General features: G+C 44.4%; 1 protein-coding gene across 50 annotated transcripts in view; it reads right to left on the bottom strand.

Annotated features, from left to right (window-relative positions):
• Positions 1–687: 687 nt before the first annotated feature.
• The window catches only part of trdn (triadin), a 732,832-nt gene continuing 710,743 nt past the window's right edge, over positions 688–22,776 (bottom strand). For all 50 annotated transcript variants that reach the window (XM_085997256.1, XM_085997227.1, XM_085997243.1 and 47 more), the window contains one exon: positions 688–12,891. In XM_085997256.1, coding sequence (XP_085853382.1) covers positions 12,734–12,891 — 158 coding nt within the window. In that variant the 3' untranslated portion in view covers positions 688–12,733. The remainder of the gene's footprint in view (positions 12,892–22,776) is intronic.

The following is a 22,776-nucleotide window of genomic DNA, read 5'->3' as shown; positions in this document are numbered from 1 at the left end:
CCTGAAAGGGTGGTAGAGGCAGAAACCCTAACCACATTTAAAAAGTACTTGGATGCGCACTTGGGATGCTGTAACCTGCAGGGACCAAGAGCTGGGAAGTGGGATTAGGCTGGATGGCTCTTTGTTGGCTGGCGCGGACACGATGGGCCGAAATGGCCTCCTTCCACGCTGTAACTTTCTATGATTCTATGATTTTATGATTCTAGTGTGATGTTTTTAAAGTAGCGCAAAAGATCACGGAAACACGATTTGCGCTGAATGTAATTCTGCTTAAAATTCCGCGATTTTTTCCGCAGGTTATGCTGATTTGGGGCAATTTGTGTCGAAAAAAACAGCACAATCAAGCGGAAACTCTACCCCACTATTTTTACACAAACGAATTGTCTTGTATGGGTATGCCTTGCAGATCCACCTTCAAAACCCTCAGCTTCACATAAAGCAGCCTTTTATACTGTTATGAGCTGCTTTGCTATTAGCCAGTCTTATGATCCTGGTATGTCAGTGCAGGTGCAGGATATTATCATACACTTAAAACACTGGTTTGTCACTGAATCTCATTTTCAAAATCATACTTTCCTTATGCTCATTACTTTTCATATATTTGTTATTTAAAGATTATTCAAACAAAGATAATAGCAACCACAACAAAAAGTGCACAGGAGAGCATTTCAAGCGAACCTCAATCAATTGACAACATAACATCTCACATATTTATTAGAATTAATGTGCTGTAACATGTGATTTCTTCCAGGATTGAGTCCAAGCACAACATTAATTAAAAACAATAAATATCAATCCAAAAGCAAAACATATCATTGAGCACCAGAAGAAACTCTTTAACCACATCAGAATTAGAACCCTTACGTTGAAAGAAATCTGGAGTCACATAGATCATCAGCTACAGAATATTGATTGAAATACAGTGCCATAGAATAAAGGTACAGATTTATAAACACTGTAACCTAGTAATTAAATGTCGTAACTATTAGGTTTATTACATTTCAAACTTGTAGTCACTTTTCTGTTAAATGTCGTAGATACTTAGTGAGAAGACATTGTAAATGCCAAAGTGATTCTAATCAGTAAGTCATTAATCAGAGGTAAAGTTTTCACACTATACATTTTATTTTGGTTACGCCACACAGAGCTGATCTTAGTGCTCAGTCACAAAGAAAAAGAAAAATAATTAATTACAAACAGCAGTTACATAACTATATCGTATAACTGAAAATCACTTTTACGACTATACAATAAGTAAGCTTCTCCATAGCTTAAGGCAGTGTATTATAATATTACTTTTAGTACCTAATTGAGGTCTGTCTATTAGCACAAGAATCAATGTTTAAATGATAATAACGTTTTCAGTCAACATTTATTTTATTTTACCCTTTGATAACTGTCACATCTGAGTACTTCAAACTCTCACCAAGATGCTGAGCAACATCCAGCACCAGCCTACTGTCACAACCCTCCATCGTGACATTAGTCAGATAGCAACAACCTTCCAATGTCCCTCTCATATCAGTCTCTGAAGACAATTACAAAGCTTTCAGCCGAGAGTGAAGAACATTTCATGTGACTATTTTAAGTCAGTTATATTTGTTAATATTTTTGTTCATTTTGTCCAAAGGTAACATTTATTCAGAGGTGTTGTTCAGCCCCATTTGAGTGAATAGTTGAAAACTGATTGACTAAAACTAAAAAGTCATTAGGCATTTAAACAGAAGTTTCCGGCACTATTAAAAGAAAAGCTCAGTTTCAGCTCGTGTTTAATATTCAAGGTGGCCACTATCCGCCCGTGATGTGATCATTGTCATCTGATTCAAATAGCTTTCAAACATTAAATTATTTTATGGATTTTTTTTCATAAACTAGCAGCTGCATTTGGGAATATAATTTAAAAATGTCATTTAAATCCATACTTTATGATTTGTAATCAACAGAAGAGCAAAAGAAGAACATCAGTTTTAATTGGTTAAAACAGATGATTTGTATGGTATTGAAGGGTTTTATTCTGACTGCTATTTTTTGCTTCCAGGTTTTGGGAACCTGGTATTTTAACTGAAATCTCTGTTCAGCGGGAGAAATAAAATGGACTGTGATTACACTGTTTTAGTTGATCATGTAGAATTTATTGTAAACCATAGAATCATCAGCACAGAAAGAGGCTATTCGGCCCATCGTGTCTGTACTGGCTCTTTGAAAGAGCTGTCCAACTCGTCCCACTCCCCCGCCCTCTCCCCATAACCCTGCACATTTCTCCTTTTCAGCTACATATCCAATTCCCTTTTGCAAGTTACTATTGAATCTGCTGCCATCACCCTTCCAGATTGTAACAAATCGCTGTGTAAAATAATTTCTCCCCTGGATTTTTTGCCAATTATCTTAAATTAGTGTCCATTGGTTACCGACCCTTGTACCAATGGAAACGGTTTCTCCCTATTTACTCTATCAAAACCCCTTATTAAATTAATTTTTGGAGTTACTTTTGGAATTAATTTTTCCATATTGGCAGAGAATTTAAATTCTAGGTTACATAATTAATAATTTTATTTTAAATTAATGTTATCTGGAAGGGAGGAAGAATAAACTTATAGCCATGAATAATCTAGAATTCTATTGCAGGGAATATATGATTTAATAATTTTGTGCGCAGACACAAGCATTCAAATGTTTGCATGTTTACTGATAAGTGAGGTTTATCCTGTCTCTCTAAATCAAAAGCTAATTTCTGACTAATAATGTGCTGTATGTATCAATTTAATTTTTACCTTATTTGTTGTTCGATAGCTAAAACAAATCACAAGGTACATAATTCTAATTATTCCAAAATTAAACGTCATCTGTTGATATTAACATGGTAATCTCTCACCTCTCACACGCAGCTCCTTGCAATCCCTCCTGCATAACAGACACCACACCCAGAAACCCGAGAGAGAAAGCTTAATCATTTGCATATTCCTGCTCAATTATAAAAACAATCAGTTTAACTGGGAGAGATTTATAATTCATTAATCTTCCATCGAAAAATCTTATAACTTTGCTCCATATGTATGTTATGTGTTTATTCTCTTCAGCATGATTTATTGTCCTTTTTTGGAAATGAAAGTACTGAGACAGCTGGAAGGATATTCCTGTTTGGATTTCATGACTGAAAACTGTTTCTATGTGATTGTACTTTTAAGCTAAGCAATATTTTAGGTAAGTTCTGTTATTGCCCAAAATACTGATGAATGAATGAGTGGCTGGGTGCTGGTGCCTGATTTATTTTTCTCTGTGCCCTGCAGTGCTGGTATATGTTTCCTAAATGAATCTTGGCAGGAGCAGAGATATTTGCTGTGCGACAGGCTTTTGATAATCATAGATGCAGTATTTGTTACATTTTTACTTCTATCCATGCTATTGAATTATACATTTTGCATGTTGTTTTGAGTCACTGCCTCTTTGTAATGTGGAACATGTTGACATCAAATTACGAGGTCAATTTTCACTCCCCTTGCCTAACATTAACAGCCTCAAAATGGGGTTGGTAGCCTTACTGCCCCATTAATATCAGCGATGCAGCCAGTGCCATTTTACAAGGGGCCTACCTCTGGGTGTTCAAAGTGACTGTCCGTTTCAGGCGATAGGCCCCTTTTAATATGGAAATCGGTGTCCTATGACTTAACCTCCTCCAGCCCTACAACCCTCCGAGATCTCTGCACTCCTACAATTCTGGCCTCTTGCACAACCCCAATTTTTATCGCTCCACCATTGGTGGCCGTGCCTTTAGCTGCCTAAGCCCTAAGCTCTGGATTTCCCTCCATAAACCTCACCGCCTCTCTACCTCTTTCTCTTCCTTTAAGTCTTTCCTTAAAACCTACCTCTTTGACCAAGCTTTTGGTCACCTGTCCTAAACATCTCTTTATCTGGCTCGGTGTCAAATTTTGTCCGATAACACTCCTATGAAGCACCTTGGGAGATTTTACTATGTCAAAGGTGCTAAAGAAATGCAAGTTGTTGTTGTTGATTGTCAGTTTAGATAAATGGAAGGGAAGAGGCCCAGCAAAGGGAAGTCTTGAATTACTTTTGTGGGCCTCAAAGGAGCACCTCGGGAGAACACAAAAATAATCTGGGCCGATGCTGCCCTGGGACTCATGCCCTCCACGATTGTGACTCCCCCTCCCCCACCCACCACCACCGCCGTGAACTATCTTCTTGGCAGCAGCTTTCCTTTGCCAAATTTTGCGAGTTTAGTTGGGGTGCCTGTTTGGTGCCCTGTAGCTCGCCTGGTGAATGTAAATGAGGCCGGAGCCTCAAAATCACGGGGTCTCTTCACCGCTGGAATGGTCACTGCCCAAAAGTCACAATAGACCCCAACATTTCTCTGTTGAGTTATAATGGAAGAAAGGAACTCACTGACTTCTTTTCTATCAACATACAGTAGTCACTTTATGAAACAAATAAATACTGAACCTGTAAAAGGCATGGACTACATTTTACCCACTTACTGCTGCTGCTAAATAGTATCAGTTGCTGACAACATGTGGTTTTAATGTTACTCCATGACATAGAAATCAGGTGCACTAGTTTAACCCATCTCTCTAATCTGAGCTCCACTGTTTAAACTACCACTCCAGTGTAAAACAGGTGACAGTGAATCGGCAGCCTGTTTTACATCTCTTTTCATTTTAATTTCCATTGAAGTTGAAGTCAATGGAAATAAAGATCAGGAGAGATATAAAATGGACGATCGCACAAAGTCAATATTACCCCCTCCTAACATACTAAGGGGGAAAAATTCAGTTGTTTGCACCTCCCGTTAGCGCCTTAAGAGAGTGCTAATGGGGCGCAAAGCAACTAGCGCCCGGGCGCGGCGATGTTTGCGCCGCTTGCGAAATTAACTAGACATTTTGCGGCGGCGCTAAACACTACCACCACGATCTCCTGCGCCGGCAGATCGTGATGTCAGTCGAGTGCGCAACACCCCGGTAGTGCCCCGGACCGGATTTTGAGTGGTGCCCCCTGCCTTACCGCCTGCCGCTAGCAACGTCAGGTTGAGGGGAGCGTTATGCTGTCAGAAAGGGACTGGTGGAGCGCTATTTAAAGGTGTCCGCATCCTGCCTTTTTTTGTTGGTGACATTTTTGCACCACGCATTCTGAGAGAGAGAGAGAGAGAGAGCGCTGTGTGAAGGAGTTTTGGGTACTGAGCAGCACTTTGCAGGTTCATTTTGATTTGCCCTTCCTTGCTTCGCTAGCGCTCTGAGGTAGCGCCTCGCTCCTTGGCCTTTGCGCTTTAAGACTGGTGTGATGCGCCTGATTTAGCGCTCCAATCACCTCCAGGGGCGATAAAAGCCAAGTTTGCCGTCGGAGGCGATAATTAGCGCCAGGCGCTGAACTTTGCGCACGGCCGATAATGGCGCCCCAAACGGGGCGATACTGAATTTTCCCCCCTAAGACACAGGGCTAGATTTTCAGTATAGACAGTTTTGGGGCGCTAACCTTAGCGGCCGCCCGAAGTTAGCGCCCGCCCCAAAGTAGCGCCCCGTTGCCGGAAATTCAGTGGCTTCGCCCTAAGAGGTTGGTGGAGCGCTAAAAGAGGCGTTCCACTACTATCTTTAGGCGCTAAGCCGGCGGTGCAGAGCGCAGCGCCCGAGCTCGGGCGCAGCGCACGGCAGACACTCTGGTGCCAGTGAGCTCTTAAAGGGGAAGGGTGCATGTGTTTTTTTCGGAGGACGTCGTGGTGGTGGTGGTGGTGGTGCTGGTGGTGCTGCTGGCCGGAAACATAAATACACCGTTCACAACAACACACTGGATCCTTCCACACAACACATGCAGACTGCCGTTTATAGTGCAGGAGGAGTGCCCTTTAATTTGCGCTCCCCAGGGTGTGTTGCGTTCCATTTTACAAACGCTCTGGACGCCAGCCGCACAATGGGGCGGTCCGACTGAAGTTTGGATTCGGGGCGGCCAAAGGGCGTTGCACGAGGATGTGACGTCATTTTCTGCGCGCGCATCCGGGCGGCCGCTAAACTTTGCGCCGGCGCTAATGGGCAACTTAATTTGGGGCGGGGCGCAAACTGCGCTGCGCCCGGGCGCTACACGAATAGCGCCCGAAAATCACTTCTCTTAAGGCGCTAACTGCTGGCGCAAGCAACTGAAAATCTAGCCCCATGTCTTTAAATTGTCACACCCCTTTCTGCTATGTGCTACTAAAGGGAAGAATGGAGAGGAAAAGATTCATTCTTCCCTATTGAGTTCCAGAAGTTGTTGATAACTGCATTCAATCGACTGCTATCTTCCTGGGTTGGCATGTAAAATTGTTGCAAAGATCGGCCTGGTTGCATCTAAGACCATGTGAAACTGCCAAGTATGTGCTTTTGATTGGCTGAAAAAAGAAGTTTTGAAAATTTAGTTCAGCCAATAGAACCAAGTTTTCTAAAACTTGCTTTTACTTCCAAAATGGATGATGTGAGTCAAGACTCAAAAGAAACAAAGTCCATTTTTAAAAATGAGCTCACATTTTAGACAAAAGGGTAGAAAAGATAGAAAAGTTTAAAAATGAAAATTTCAGCCAAAATAATTATTGGAGAGATAGAGAATGGGAAGGTGAAAGAACACGAAAGAAAATAGGGGTAAAAGGCTAACGAAAATTAAAGTGTTAAAACTTTTCAATTAAAGTTGTATTCTAAATATGTATTTTAGTTCTATAGGATTAACATTACAGCCGTAAAGCTACTCAGGTACTGGAATAGTTTTACTGTGGTACTATTAGTGTTTATTTCTGTGTCATGTTACTTGGCCTGGAAACAAATAAAACTGTTTGGCCCAGGTAGACAGGAATTTCCCTTGTCGGCAGTCTTAGATTAATTCAGTAGCTTAGAGAATAATTTTTCTTGCCAATGTTTCTTGTCTTCCCATCCTCCCCTAAAGGCAATGGGCAGGATTTTCATTGGGCCATGGAGGCGGGATTGGAGGCATGTGGGGGGTTAAAATCTTGAAATCGGGGGGCACGATCCCATCCCGCCCCCAACCCACCTCCATGCCAGTTTCAAAGGAGGCGGATACCCGACCTGTGCTGGGACCCGCCTCCCCGAGGCGGGAAGGGGATTAGTGCCAAAACAGGCAGTTTTTAGCCCAATCCCTATTTTTATTCCAGAAGTGTAGGATTCACAACGGCTCCAAACCACTCCAAGTTAGCGAGACGGACCGTCGGGCTGAAGGACTTGGAGGGTTTGAGATGTCCGGTGTTCAGGTGAGTGATGGGTGCATGAGTGAAGAGGTAAGTGTGTTTGGTGTGTGTAAAGTGTTTAAAGAAGTTTTACTTACCTTTACAGCCTTCCTTCCTTCAGGTCTCGGGAGTCCCTCATCTCACCGGCACAGAAAGCAGAATGGCCACGAGCTGTCAAAAGTTGCAGCATTCAGCTTTCTGTTCTGGAGAGATCTCTAAATCAGCCTGAGAGGAAGGAATTAACTTAGTGTACAGATTGTCAGTGTTTGACAGCTTCAAAGAGCTGTCAAACGCTGATATTTCATTTGTCAAAAGCTCTTGACAGATGAAATGTCAATCTGTGACGTCACCTGTTGCCGGGTGGTCCTTAATTGGCCTGCTGAGCCCGCTGGGTGGGCTCAGCGAGGTCAATCAAGTGAAAATTGCGTGGGTTGGCCACAACTCGATGGAGGCGGGACTGCAACCCCGAAAGTTGTAGTCCCGCCTCCTACACGCCTCCAGAATCAAAATCCAGCCCAATGACTCTCTGTTGGGGTACAGTTCTAAAGTGCCAATCACCCTCCAGTACTTTACTCATTTGGCAATTGTTCATGTGTTAGCATTGGCAGTGAGTGTGGATAGCCTATTTGACCTACTTCACCTGAGCTGTACACCCACACACTCTACATAGGTCACTGAATAACACTCAGCAGCAGGAAATCTAGCTGATTTCCACCATCTATAATCCCAGACCTATAAAACACTCCTACCAACACTGATGAAATTAGCGAACTCAGCACAGTCAGGAGATGAAATCTCAGACCTTCTTGTTCTGTATGGATGAACTACTTACTGGATAAACTCACTGAACCACTGGAGGAACTGTTCCTAATACAATTTTAAATATTAGCATGAATAGTAACACAACATTGGTGTAGTGTAACAGTGAAATATTGGAAATAATCGTACCAGGTTATCGGAAGATGATGGAGTTAGGGGCTGAGCAATGATGAAGAGTTTGTACGGAAGAGAAATACAAATTTAAATCGTATTTAGATACCTCTTTATCCTACAAATGCTAAATAGATGTATTTTGGATTGTCTGTGAATTTGCCTAAAGTTTTGTACTATGGAAAACCTTTGATGATACAGGAAACCCTTGGATAGTAGCTTTTTTTGAAAGCTCTTCTGGGCTTTGTTTAACTTAATGAAGACACTGCTGTAGATATTGCACCAGATCACTTCTTGGGACTGTAAGCCAACCCACAAGTTGGAAGGTAGCAGCTCACAGTAATTGGAGGGGGAGAAAAGCTGATATGCTAAACCGACACTAGGACAACATTGTGCAGATAGAAGTTCAAGCCTGATCTCAGTCCCTAATGTTTCTTTGGAGGATGGATCTGCCATACATTTGATTGACTTTATACTAAAATAGTATGTAACGTATCCTAACTTGTTAATGACATTTTCTTTCATCTATTTTTCCCATGAAACTTTGTATTTCACTTATTTTTATTTATGTACCCAAATAAAAACAAATGATCTTAATTTGAGATTATTTTGTTTAAAAAAAACTCCACATGAACTGGCAGGGATTATAAATTGAAGCCATTTTCCTTTTTTCATTATTTTATTGAGTTGATGGATATTGAGGGATTATGACTGACCTTCAAGCCATATTCCTATTATTTTATTTTATTCAGTAAATATTGGCACCTTTCACCATTTCTGATCCTCCACTCAAAATATACTCTTGATGATGATATATTTTAATTAACTTTTTGATATATATTTAAATTAGTTTATTGGTATTCATTTGGTGCTACTGATCTCTGCCACTAAATAGAAAATTATTTTTGATTCCTAGAGTACTATACACTGGGGTAGATCTTGACTGCAGTAGTGTAAAACAAAGAGAGATGTAAAACAGGCTGCCGACTTGCACCCGTTTTACACTATTGCTCAAAGTCAAGATCTACCCTATTATCTTTAATACGAATACAAATAAAATCTAGCCCATAAACTCTGTTTAGTGTAATATTTTTGCAACATGAACTTTTCTTTTAAGAGCATATCAAAAGTACAATCTGAAAATATATGTTTGATCACAAAAGTGACATCGTCTTACAGCTCATGTTAAACTCATATAGCTATTCATTAGTTTCATTTATAACTTCCATTAAGCCTAAATTAAATGTTATGAAATTTCAGCCCAGATTAAGGACACTGTGGAGGCAGATTGGCTGCCTGCAGCCAGAATTTAGCTCTAATGGGAATCCACCCCATTTTTTGGGTGCACCCATTTTCTGGCGAGGGGGACCATGAATGGATCTACTGCCTGTGCCTACATCAAGGGGGCATGTCAGGTGAAGTTCACAGGCTACCTTGTGAATTCCATCCTGTACCCCTTTAAAAGACCTCAGCAGAACACACGCCATCTGAGATTTGTCGTGAGATTCCTTTGAAGCCCTTTGAAAGGCCTTAACTAGGCTAAGGTAATTGATCCCGGAAGGGATCAATAATCTTATATCTTCAAGCAGAATGTCTCCTTTTGGAGCCAAAGACTTGTGCACTTCAGTTTTTATCTTAAGCCTGGGGACAACTCAGGCAGACTGGCTGTGGGCTGCTCCACCTTACAAAGCTAGATTAAGAGGGTGCTACTGAAGCGCAAGTGACCATGACCATGCAAGTGACCCCGTTCCTACCATGTGGGCGGAGAGGTGTTCTGCTCTGCTGTTCTTGCACCGACAGAATAGCCTCAGTGGAATTTTGGGCCTCATATACATTTTTGAAGGTACGCATAAAAGCATAGCTGGAGTTGCTATCCCCTTTGACAGGAGATTGTGGTTACTCAGCTGCTCAGTGCCTTAAATTTCTCCATGATTTATATTAATATAAAAGTAAAATATAGCATAGTGCAGTGAATCACTTGAAAATATGATAAGCAAATGTACTTGTGCCTTGTAGGCAACTGAATGGTGATACTTATATAAAGCTTAATTTCACAGCCACAGATTTAAAAACAGCTTCTCAAGTTCAAACCTGTAACACACTTTCAAAGTGCCACCTTTCCCTTTCATCCCTTAATTCATTATTCCTGGAAAATAAAACTTGCTTCCATTTTGCCCTTCACACACCTTTACATTACCACTTACACTGATCAATGTAACCTGAAAAACTTCATAGATCAATCAGCCTCTTTTGCCCTCAAATTGTGTTTTCACCTCACCTATACAATGTCATCTGAACTTTTACAACTTCCTTTTAACAAATATTTTCTCCAGTCTCTCTTACCCTGTTAATTGTACCTTCCTGCCAAAATCATATGTTTCTTTACTTCCCTGTGGACACACATGGGCTGCACCCATCTGCTTTGCAGGATTACATCAGATTTATATTCCAGCAATTGGAAAGCTTTGTCCTTTGTGCCGAAATCTTTTCCAACTGCAAATAGTATAACATGGCAAACAGAATCCCAACAGAATATTTGGAATTCTTTTATAAAGAACACAAATTACTTACAGATGTTTACAATTTTGCATTCTCTGATTCAGCATTGATTCTGCACTAAGATAGTGCTGTCAATTGTATTTTAACATCCAATATTAAAAACTCATTACTGTCCAACTGTCACATTTCTTAATAGATTGCTAGATCTAAAATGCACTATAAAAAGTCTTTCACATCTTATTTCTGTATCTTCACCCATGCATGAACAGGATCTTCTTACTGAGATCTGATGCAACTAAAGTCCACATAGACAAGGTGCTGTGGCATAAATCCCAGAGCAGAAATTTCTGTCCACAAGCACACACATGCACATGCTCCAGAATAATTTATACTAAAAAGATTACAAGGCAACTTCTTTGTGAGTACATTGATAAACAATGATCACAATTAATATGAAGAAATGTAAGCACAAATTTAGGTAAAAAGTGAGATGCTTCAGTTTAGTTGCTCTTTCGATGTAGCCTTGTAATTACAAAATTATTAAAGCAAAAATCAAAAGCCTTTAGATGTTGCATTATTGAGTGCAGGCTCTATTAATGTCTGTAAGACTCTATTATGCATTTTGTTTATAAAAACAAATGATATATTAAAAATATTTAGCACCCAATGAAAATATTAGTACCCAATGAAAATATTACTATTATTACATTGGTGGCACCAGTCCTCTTGAATCTCGGTGACTTACTAGTTATTTGCACTATACATAAATCGGAACCAAGCAAAATTCTGACTAAGTCAAATGCAGTTTCCCACAATAAAACAACACTTGCATCTCTTTTAAAACTCTTGCTGGTGTTCAGTCACATACAAGAGCACGCAGACCACCTCAAGTCATGATATTTCATACTCCAAATACATTTCCTTCATGTGCTTCTATAATAATAACCCAGGTTATGAAATTTCTCCTCAAAACTTAAATTTTTTTTTATCACATGCTTGAAAAATAATTAAAGTCACACAGTAGCTGGTAAATAACTGTATTTTTTTCCCAAAATCATCATCATAGTATGTTATGAAAATACAGTTACAGAAGCGGGGAGCAGAGAGGTCACTTCCAACAAAGCCATGCACTGTCAGGATAGATACATCATAGGTTTCGGATAGGATACGTCTGACAGTAAAATGCTGAGTGCAACTGCTCTGTATGAAGGTTTCCATCTGGCAGTTAATCACAACAGTAGTTTTGAATGCTGAAGGGCAATTAATGGCATAAAAACAATTTGCTTTCCTGTAAATTCTACTTTAGAACTAATGCTTCAGAACATATTGTCAAGACTTAAGTCACATTGAAAATATGGATGGGCACTTTCACTGCCCATTGGTATTTGTGTCATAGTTAGTACAAAGATTATCGGAAACCCTTCACAGTCTGTACACAATGCTGAATATTCTCTCTGGTTCTCAGTAAGAACCAGCTGCAGTAACATTAATATTCAGAATTCATAGACAGAAGGCACAAGAACAATTGAAGCAGGCAAACAAGTATTTTGATGGCGCTCACATTTTTTTTCTACATCTGTTTAAACTGGAAAACGGAAATGCAGAAAGTCTATCAATTCAGGAGAATGAGAAATCATTACATAGACAAGCATTATTCTTCGTTACAAAGAGGTTTGAACTGAATAAATCATGGTTACAGAAGTGTTGTATTTTACAAGCATTTGAAAGGCAATTTTAAACCGACACATCTTCAAGTTTGAGAAGGACTTGCAAAAAACCAGAGAGCAAAAGAGCTGAAAGGTGCAGGCACATGTCAGCGTTGCAGATGTTGTTAGGAGCAATTTAATGCTATAGCACCAGAGTTTTGACAGAAGGAATTAGATGTTTAAGTGTTCCAACCCTAAATAATGTTGAGCTCCATTCAAACCGATCATCATTCCTGCTTTTTGTATCTGTAGTCAACAGTAAAATGCTTTCTTCTTCTCAGTGACCTCTGTGATTACAACTCTGCAAACAGAGCCAGAGCAGGAGGACTGAAAGTTTCAGCATGAAATCTGCAGAATAATTTTCCATGTAATCTCGTTATCTGTTCATCTAATGTCCTGGAGATCTGACCTTCTTTTCAGATTCCACACTCTGCTTGGGGTTATGTTTACTCACTGCAGGGCTTTGGAGAGACGATAAAGCATTTGACATAGGCCCATATCCATTGAGGGCATCAAGGAACACACACTGGAAGAAGTGCAGAGGAGCTGTAGTGGCAAAAGAGTATTAAAAAGTTCATACAGCAATGAAAATATACATTTTAGATTGAAGTGTGTAATTCTAACATATATATGATAGGGTGTTCATGGATACATGCATAGAACCATTTAAAAATGAATTAACTTCAAATGTAGTAATTTTGGTTTAGCATATTATGTAAACCAAACTTCCACCTTTTGATAAAAGTTCTGATAAATGCTAGCAAAATAACAAAAACATAAGTCTGGAAATTAAGGTTAGTGCACTAGTCAGGAGTACACAATGAGTTACTAAATGTTTTTGGGAGCAACAGTCTTGCTGGTTTACACGTTCCTGTTTATAATCTGTGGGCTATGTCTCCCACACAGCAAGCAAGGCAATGAAAAGGGAGAAGCACTAATCTTCTTAATCAGCTGGGAACTGCAATTAGGAAACAGTTTACCAAAAATGCACTGGGAAAGCAAAGGCAGCTATTTACTGAGCAAACTTGCTGTAGAGTTGGGCATTAGAATGAGGAAACACAGTTTTACAGGCCAGGTGCTGCAAGTGGAGGTACACAATTGAGGGGACTTGATGGCTGTCTCTCCAAAAGCTTGGTGCTTGGTGTACTGGGCGTGGAAAAGATGGCTAAAAGCAGGCAGGACCAGTCAGTTACTAGTCCTGGACACTTCCATCTCACATGCAGCCCAAGTAGGGATAGGGTTATTAGAATTGCAGCAGGTTGTAGGTGAAACTCTACAACCAGCCACAGTGGATTCACTTAGAAGGAGCAAGTAGGTTAGGTATCACACAACTGAAACAAAACACAAGCATCATCGGGCTGCACTGTGCTAACCCAAGCTGCTAGTGTTAACACACCACGCCCAGAAATTTCCTCGAAGCTGCTCATGCTCCACTGCCGTATCTTCACCGGACGTATGGTGGAACCCTCGTTTTAATTCGAGCATGAAGGCACCTAATGCAACTCTCTTTAAAAGCAAAAAATTATGAATTGATTTATGGATCTGATGTCATAACTAATTTGTAAATTCACTTTGTGCATGATTGACAGCAGTGTCCTCTGTGTATCCTCTATTAACACTCTGACTAGCCAATTAGTGCAATGGTTATATTCAGTGAATGCTCAAAGTGCAGCAGATAATGGTGACTGAGCATGACATTTAGGTGTAATTGCGCTGATAATACAAAAACTGAACAGTAATGCCATTAAAAGTCAAAGTAACACTTACACCATGGCATAGCTATTCAATGCTGCTTGATATGTTTGTAGCCAGTTTAAGATGCAATTCCTTTTTAGAATAACATCATGAAACAGTAACGGATTGCGACTACAGAAACAAAGATGTTCAACTGAGCTTTACGTTAATTTTCTAAATTGTGTAAATTTTACACCAAGGTCAGTTGTTGAAAATAATTGCATATAAGTTTCTGGTAATCATCAATTCAGTCATTTCATTCTGAAAATAAAGTTATTTGAATGCATATAGTTGAGCAGATATTTAGAGCTGGCAGTCCAGGAGGAGTTTTATGCCACTTCACACTTGATGGTGCAAGTTTAACACAGTGGTACATAATTAAAGCTAGTGAACTAAAAACAATAATGCATCCATTTAGAAAGACCAAATCCGATTAACCAAATATGTCATCCATAGTCTCATCTTTTAAAAGGAATTTCAGTCATGGTTGGACTAAGTTTTGAAACTGCTGGCAGTTAAGCATAGTGGTTAGCACTGTTGCCTCACAGCGCCAGGGAACCGGGTTCAAAATCCGGCCTCGGGTGACTGTCTCTGTGGAGTTTGCACATTCTCCCCGTGTTTGCGTGGGTTTCCTCCGGGTGCCCCGGTTTCCTCCCACAGTCCAAAGATGTGCAGGTTAGGTTGATTGGCCATGATAAAAATTGGCCCTTAGTGTTAGGGGGGATTAAATACGTGGGGTTACGGGGATAGGGCTTGGGTGGGATGGTTGTCGGTGTAGGGACCAGGTGCTAGGGTTTGGATGATCAGCCATGATCTCATTGAATGGCGGAGCAGGCTCGAAGGGCCGAATGGCCGACTCCTGCTCCTGTCTTCTATGTTTCTATGTTTCTATATTATGTAGCCTAGAAGGTTATCATCTTAGAGTATCAATCCCCCAGAGGAGATGAACTCAAATTGCACCACAGTGAGTTGTGAAATCGAATTGTGGGCTGGTACCATAAGAAATTACCATTGAAAGCTGCTGGATTGTGGTAAAAACCCAACTGGTTTACAAATATTCTTTAGGGAGGATCTGCCACCACTACTTGGTCTGGCCTACATGTGACTCCAGTCCCACACTATGTGGTTACCTCCTAATGTTCTCACACTAAGGATGGGTAATAAATACTGCCTTTCCAGTGTTGCCCACATCTAGAGAACAAATAAAACAAAAATCAATATAATTTATGCTAAGAAAAGCAAGAGAATGGTCCATAAAGGTGGTGACCAGCAAAGGAAAGATCCTACCCTCATGAAAGGCTGTCAGATTTAGAATTAATTACTTAGGGGGTAATTTTAAACTAATCTGCCAGCGAGAAACTGATGGGATTGGAACAACCGATTTTACTTCCCACAAAAAGTAGTGATATTTGGGCGATGGGTAAAACCAACAGCCGATCAATTTCCCACTGGGCAGGTTAGGTTAAATTGACACCCTTGGTCTTATTTGAATAGCAAAGAATTCAAAGAATTTGGATTACCCGGGAGGCTATCATTGAGATATGTCTAATGTTAATTGACTACAGTTTGGGAGGGATCCTCAGTGCTCCAAATCTTCTGCTTGTAGCTTTTAAAATGGTTTCCATTCTCAACATTGAAGCTACAGAACTGAATTGAGAGAGCTTTGCAGTCACACAAATCATGAATGGCCGACCATGTCACATCTTCAGAAGCTGGTTCTCATTATGTATTCAGTGAGTTTTTGGCCTGGATTGGGCATGGTGCTGGGAACTTGCCAACAGGTGAGGGTGTGGAAAATCTCATATTATTAGCCCTTAAAGGGCAGCAGGTATTTAAATGCAAGTGTAGCTGCCTCCCGTTCCTCCCCCAGTTCACACTGACACTCTCCCTAGATTGTTCACTAAATTGATTCCTGGGATGAGAGGGTTGTCCTATGAGGAGAGATTGAGTAGGTTGGGCCTATACTATCTTGAGTTTAGGAGAATACGAAGTGATCTCATTGAAACATATAAGATTCTGAGGGGAATTGACAGGGTAGATGCTGAGCGGTTGTTTCCCCTGAAGAGCCTAGAACTCGGGGGCATAGTCTCAGGATAAGGGGTCGGCCATTTAAGACTGAAATGAGGAGGAATTTCTTCACACAGAGGGTTGTGAATCTTTGGAATTCTCTGCCACAAAGGCTGTGGATGCTGAATCGTTGAGTATATTCAAGGCTGAGATAGATACATTTTTGGACTCTAGTGGAATCAAGGGATATGGAGATCAGGCGGGAAAGTGGAGTTGCGGATGAAGATCAGCCATGATCTTATTGAATGGTGGAGCAGGATGGAGGGGCCGTATGGCCTAATCCTGCTCACAATTCATATGCTCTTATGTCCCTCCCAATCCCCCCTGATTTAATGCTGGCACTTTTCTTCCTACCAAGTTGCCACTCCCAATTTCTCCACTCTTCCATCCCAAAACAAAGATCTGGATAAAGGCATTGGGGGAACTATTCAAAAGTTCATGGATACACAAATATATTTTTCCCCTGGAGAGTCTAGAACTCGGGGGCATAGTCTCAGGATAAGGGGTCGGCCATTTAAGACTGAAATGAGGAGGATTCAGCATCCACAGCCTTTGGGGCAGAGTAGTAGGCGCAGACAGGTAGTGCAGGGGTCCCCTGTGGCTATCCCCCTCTCAAACAGATATACCACTTTGGATATTGTTGAGGGAGATGGCTTATCGGGGGAAGGCAGCAGCAGCCAACTTTCTGGCACCATGGGTGGTCCTGCTGCACAGGACAGGAGGAAAAAGACTGGGAGAGCTATAGTGCTAGGGGATTCTATTGTTAGGGGAATAGATAGGCGTTTCTGCGGCCGCAAACGAGACTCCAGGATGGTATGTTGCCTCCCTGGTGCAAGAGTCAAGGATGTCTCGGGGCGGTTGCAGGGCATTCTGGAGGGGGAGGGTGAACAACCAGTTGTCGTGGTGCATATAGGTACCAACGACATAGGTAAAAAATGGGATGAGGTCCTAAAAGCTGAATATAGGGAGTTAGGAGGTAAATTAAAAAATAGGACCTCAAAGGTAGTAATCTCCAGATTGCTACCAGTGCCACGTGCTAGTCAGAGTAGAAATAGAAGGATATTTCAGATGAATATGTGGCTAGAGGAATGGTGCAAGGGGGAGGGATTCAAATTCCTGGGACATTGGAACCGGTTCTGGGGGAGGTGTGACCAGTACAAACTGGACGGTTTGCATCTGGGCGGGACCGGGACCGATGTCCTAGGGGGAGTGTTTGCTAGTGCTGTTGGGGAGGGTTTAAACTAAAATGGCAGTGGGTTGGAAACCTGTGCAGGAAGACAGAGGAAAGGGAAGCAAGGATAGAAACAAAAGACAGGAAGGAGAAAAGCAAAAGTGGAAGGCAGCGAAATCAAGGGTGTAAATCAAACAGGGCTACAGTAAATAATAATTCTAAAAGGACTAAGAGTGTTAAAAAAAAACAGGCCTGAAGGCTTTGGCCTAGAAATTCAGTATAGCCACTTTTGGGGCGGTAAAGTCGGGCGGCCGCTGAAGTTTGCGCCCGGCGCAAAGTCGAGGCCACTTCGCCGATATTCAGTAGCATTGCCCTAAGAGGTTGCTGCAGCGCTAAAACTGGCGATGCACGACTATCTTTAGGCGCTAAGCCGGCAGTGCTGAGCTATACCGCCGAGGCCGGGCGCAGCGCAGGTGCGGTGATTTCTTCATTGACGGCAGACACGCTGGCGCCGGCCATCTCTTAAAGGGGGAAGGGTCGATTTGTTTGGCTGCCACGCCCTGGACACTGCAGCCCTCCACCTAGGCCGGAGCACTGCTGCTGCAACTCTTTACCGCCCAGGACGATGCAGAAGGCCCGGGAGAGAGCGCTGCGCTTTAGCGAAGGTGACCTGAGGCTGCTGGTTAGCGCAGTGGAGCGAAGACGCCATGTTTTGTTCCCTGACAGTGGCAAGAAGCCGTAGCCCAGCGTCTACCGCAAAGCCTGGAGGGAGGTCTCCAACAGGGTGACATCCAACAGTGTGGTTGCCAGGAATCCTGTACAATGCAGGAAAAAGTTCAACGACCTCACTCGGATTGTCAGGGTGAGTACCCTTTCCAGTGTCCTCCTCATCCTTGCATGTGCACCTCACATTATGGACAAAGGGACCTGAAAGCCCTAATGGCCAGCCCTCATCCAGCAGCTATGGGACTGGCATGAACATCAATTGCACATTCTGCACTTTACACACTGTCCAAGCTATTCGACCATGGGAGGCAGTGCAGACAAGATCAGGGCTACACAATGGCCAAGCTATTCGACCATGGGAGGCAGTGCAGACAAGATCAGGGCTACACAATGGCCAAGCTATTCGACCATGGGAGGCAGTGCAGACAAGATCAGGGCTACACAATGGCCAAGCTATTCGACCATGGGAGGCAGTGCAGACAAGATCAGGGCTACACACCGTACTTAGAGGCCGTCCTTTCTCTTGCAGGCCAAGCTGACTAACAACAGGCGTAGCCAGATTGCAACCGGTGGAGGCCGACCTCAGCACCAGGAGCTCACCGACTTAGACCAGCGCATGGAGCGCATTATGGGAGTCCGTGTGATTGGCCCTGTTGCCACTGGAGATGCCGACCCTGTTCTGGGCACCAATGGTAAGGACATCACCTTTTGAACCTCTCTCGTTCCACTTGCGCATCAGATCAACATCCTTTGCCACTGTCCGACCAATGCGGTGAATGGCACCACTCATGCCTCCCTCGCTGACGCCCTGTCCTCACTCTAAAGCTACTCTTGTGCCTTCCTGCTTTCAGATGGTGAATCGCCAGGTGAGGAGGCGGGCCCTGAAGCTGCCAGTGACAGCCCCTCGGAAGAGGAGGAGGAAGAGGTAGCCGGCCCATCAGTGGCACCCTCAGCCGCGGCAGCCCATGGCGATGTAGGGGACACGTCTTCCCTGGAGGGGAGCCGGGGGGAAGGGTCGCAGGAGAGTGAAGTTCCTGGGCCCAGCGGCCTGCAGCAACGCGGGAGGGGTGGGGAAGCTCGGCGGCCTTCTCCCCAGAGGGTGAGCGCGGCCTCCAGTCCTGTGACGGTCAGCGCAGAGGAGGTGCGCCTCCTAGAGGAAATGGCCGTCGACTCGGAGCGCAGGCACACGGAGCTCATGGGGGTAGTGGCATGGATGCCTGACTCCATACAGTCACTGGCTCGGAGTGTGGAGGAATTCGGGGCAGCACAGGCCAGGCGTCTGCAGGAATTCGGGGCAGCACAGTCGGCGAGTACCCAAGTGCTCACTCGTGCCGTCCAGTCACTGCCTGGGAGTGTGGAGGAATTCGGGGCAGCACAGTCGGCGAGTACCCAAGTGCTCACTCGTGCCGTCCAGTCACTGCCTGGGAGTGTGGAGGAATTCGGGGCAGCACAGTCGGCGACTACCCAAGTGCTCAGTCGTGCCGTCCAGTCACTGGCTGGTCTTATGCGGTCACAGACCAGGGCAACACGGGCACTAACTGGTGCCACACTGGCTGCATCAGCCAGGCATCGCCAGGGCACCCGCCACCCTGCAGCAGCCCAGCGGGCTGTCCTTCAGTAGTTTGCTACGCATGCTGCAGTGCTGGCCCGGGCGACTGCCACTGTCTCAGGTGACCAGCGAGCGCCTGCCATCAGCCAGCTTGCCCCCATTCCTGCAGCCGACACTGCCACTCCACCAGTGCAGCTGCCACCAGCTGCTGGACACACTGATGCCGCCCAGCCACAGCTGCAGCAGTCACCAGCCGGCCCCTCGAGGGCCAGAGCTCGTGCAGGCCGACCCCCAAGGGCATCTGCCGTCTCGCCATGTGCCCCTCAGGAGCCTTCCCCCAGCCTTGCTGCAGCCACTGGGCTCCAATTGAGGAGGAGCAGCAGGGCGGGCAGGGGCCGCACAAGTATGCGCAAGGCATCGCCCTCGCGGGACAAAAAGTAGAAGGTGTGGGCAAATGTGTTGTTTTTATGAAGGCCGAGGATGTTGTGTTTGTTTTTATGAAGGTCGAGGATGACGGTCATTTTTGTTTCACTGTTTTGTTAATCCTCTCCAGGTTGTGGGAGCGAGTTATGTGTCTGACTGTTTTTGGTTTTTTTTTTCTGTTTTTGTTTGTCATGTGGGAAGGGCACAGAGTTTGTGGAATAAACAATTTTCTTTAATCAGATTGTCCATGTTTGAACTTTGACGTTTTTGTTGCCTTGACCGGCTGAGGGCTTGCGGAGCGGCTGCATTCATGTTCTTTCATTGGCACAAGCCATTCCCTGAGAGGGGGCCTAGAACCTACGTTCAATAAGCCGCCGACAGGCGGCCCTTGGACCTTGTGCCTCCCTCCTGTGCTGGTCCTCCTCCTCCTGCTCCTCCTGCTCCTCCTCCTGAGGTGGTGCTCCAATCTGTGGTGGCAATGCCTGAGTCCTGCGGATAGCCAGGTTGTGCAGCATGCAGCAAACAACCACGAAATGGGAGGCTCGCTCCGGAGCATACTGCAGGGCTCCGCCGGAACGATCCAGGCAGCAGAACCGTTGCTTCAGGACGCCGATTGTTTGTTCGATGATGTTCCTGGTTGCTTGATGGCTCTCGTTGTATGCCTCTTCAGCAGGGGTCCTGGGCGCGCGGAGCGGGGTCATGAGCCAGGTACACAAAGGATAGCCTTTGTCCCCGATAAGCCATCCTCATGGGTGAGGCTGTGCCTGGAACATGTCAGCCACAGTAGTCTGTCGCAGGATGAAGACATCGTGGCTGCTGCCTGGAAAGCGGGCATTGACAGCTAGGATGAGCTGCCTGTGGTCACACACCAGCTGCACGTTCAGCGAATGGTAGCCCTTCCGGTTGCGGTATTCCTCGGCATTCTCCACAGGTGCCCGCAAAGCCACATGCGTGCAGTCAATGGCGCCCTGCACCATGGGGAAGCCCGCTATTCTTCCAAATCCCATTGCACGCTGTTGCTGCTTGTCCAGGGTCATGGGGAAGGAGATGAACTGACGTCTCCTTCTGAAAAGGGCATTGGTCACCTGGCGGATGCAGCAATGCACGGCGAACTGGGAGATGTTAGCAATGTCCCCAGCAGCGGATTGGAAGGAGCCGGTGGCATAGAAGTTGAGAGCCACCGTCACCTTCACTGCCACCGACAGAGACGTCCTGCACCTCAGCTGTGGCTGCAGATCTCTCCGAAGCAGCTGGCAGATCTCTGTGACCACCTCCCTTCGGAATCGCAGCCTCCTAACACACTGGTCATCAGACATGTTGAGATAGGAGAACTGCTGGTGGTAGACCCTGGGTGGGTAAGGCCTCCCTTGGCGACGCCTGTTGCCCCCTCTCCATCTAGCCAGGGCTCGCACTCTCTCACGGCGTCTGTGAGCACTTTGGATGTAATTGTGAAAGCCAGCGTTGACACCCATTGCAGCCCCCATAATATGCTGGCAAACAATGAGATATGAATGAAGGCAAAGACAATTGCAAAGCTGTGGCCTGAAGCCAGAAGTACCTGTCCTAGTGTTGGGCCAAAGCAGTAAGCTCTCTACCTTGGTCTCTCTTCAAAGATCCGTTTCACAAGAATGAGTGCTGCAAAATGGCAGCCTTTTATAGTGCAGGTGACGTCCCCTTTAATTTGCGCTCCCCGCGGCCTGCATCGGCTGAGCACTGTTCCACTCAACAGTCGCTAGGGACGCCAGGCGCACAATGGGCCAGCGTGACTGAAGTTCCGGTTGGGGGCGCACAAAGGGCGTTGCACGAGGAAATGGTGTCATGATCTGCGCGCGCAGCTGAGCGCGCGCAAAGAATTTGCGCCGGCGCTAAATGTCTAATGAAGTTGGGGCGAGGCGCAGATCGCGCTGCGCCCGGGCACTAAGCGCCTAGCGCTCGACATCTACTCCTCCTAAGGCACTAACGGCTGGCGCAACCAACTGAATTTCTAGCCCTTGGTGTCTTAATGCGAGGAGCATTCGTAATAAGGTGGATGAATTAGCTGCACAAATAGATGTAAGCGGATATGATGTAATTGGAATTACGGAGACATGGCTCCAGGGTGACCAAGGCTGGGAATTCAACATCCAGGGGTATTCAATATTCGGGAAGGACAGGCAAAAAGGAAAAGGAGGTGCAGTAGCATTGCTGGTTAAAGAGGAGATTAACACAATAGTAAGGAAGGATATTAGCTCTGATGATGTGGAATCTGTATGGGTAGAGCTGAGAACTACCAAGGGGCAGAAAACATTAGTGGGAGTTGTATACAGACCCCCAAACAGTAATGCTGAGGTTGGGGATGGCATTAAATGGGAAATTAGAGACGCGTGCAATAAGGGCACAGCAGTTATCATGGGTGACTTCAATCTACATATAGATTGGGCTAACCAAATTAGTAAAAATACTGTGGAGGAGGAATTCCTAGAATGTATACGGGATGGTTTCCTGGACCAATATGTCGAGGAACCAACTAGAGATCAGGCCATCTTAGACTGGGTATTATGTAATGAGAAAGGATTCATTAGCAATGTTGTTGTGCGAGGCCCCTTGGGGAGGAGCGATCATAATATGATAGAATTCTTCATTAAGATGGAGAGTAAAGTAGTGGACTCAGAGACTAGGGTCCTGAATTTAAATAAAGGAAACTACGATGGTATGAGGCGCGAGTTGGCTAGGATGGATTGGGGAACGTTACTTAAAGGGTTGACGGTGGATAGGCAATGGC

This window comes from Somniosus microcephalus, chromosome 9 (genome assembly GCF_052327205.1).
Source record: "Somniosus microcephalus isolate GS21.2 chromosome 9, FLI_Smic_1.0, whole genome shotgun sequence".
NCBI classification, from domain to species: domain Eukaryota; kingdom Metazoa; phylum Chordata; class Chondrichthyes; order Squaliformes; family Somniosidae; genus Somniosus; species Somniosus microcephalus.
Note: the sequence above shows the minus strand (reverse complement) of the source record. Positions and strands in the feature narration are given on the sequence as shown.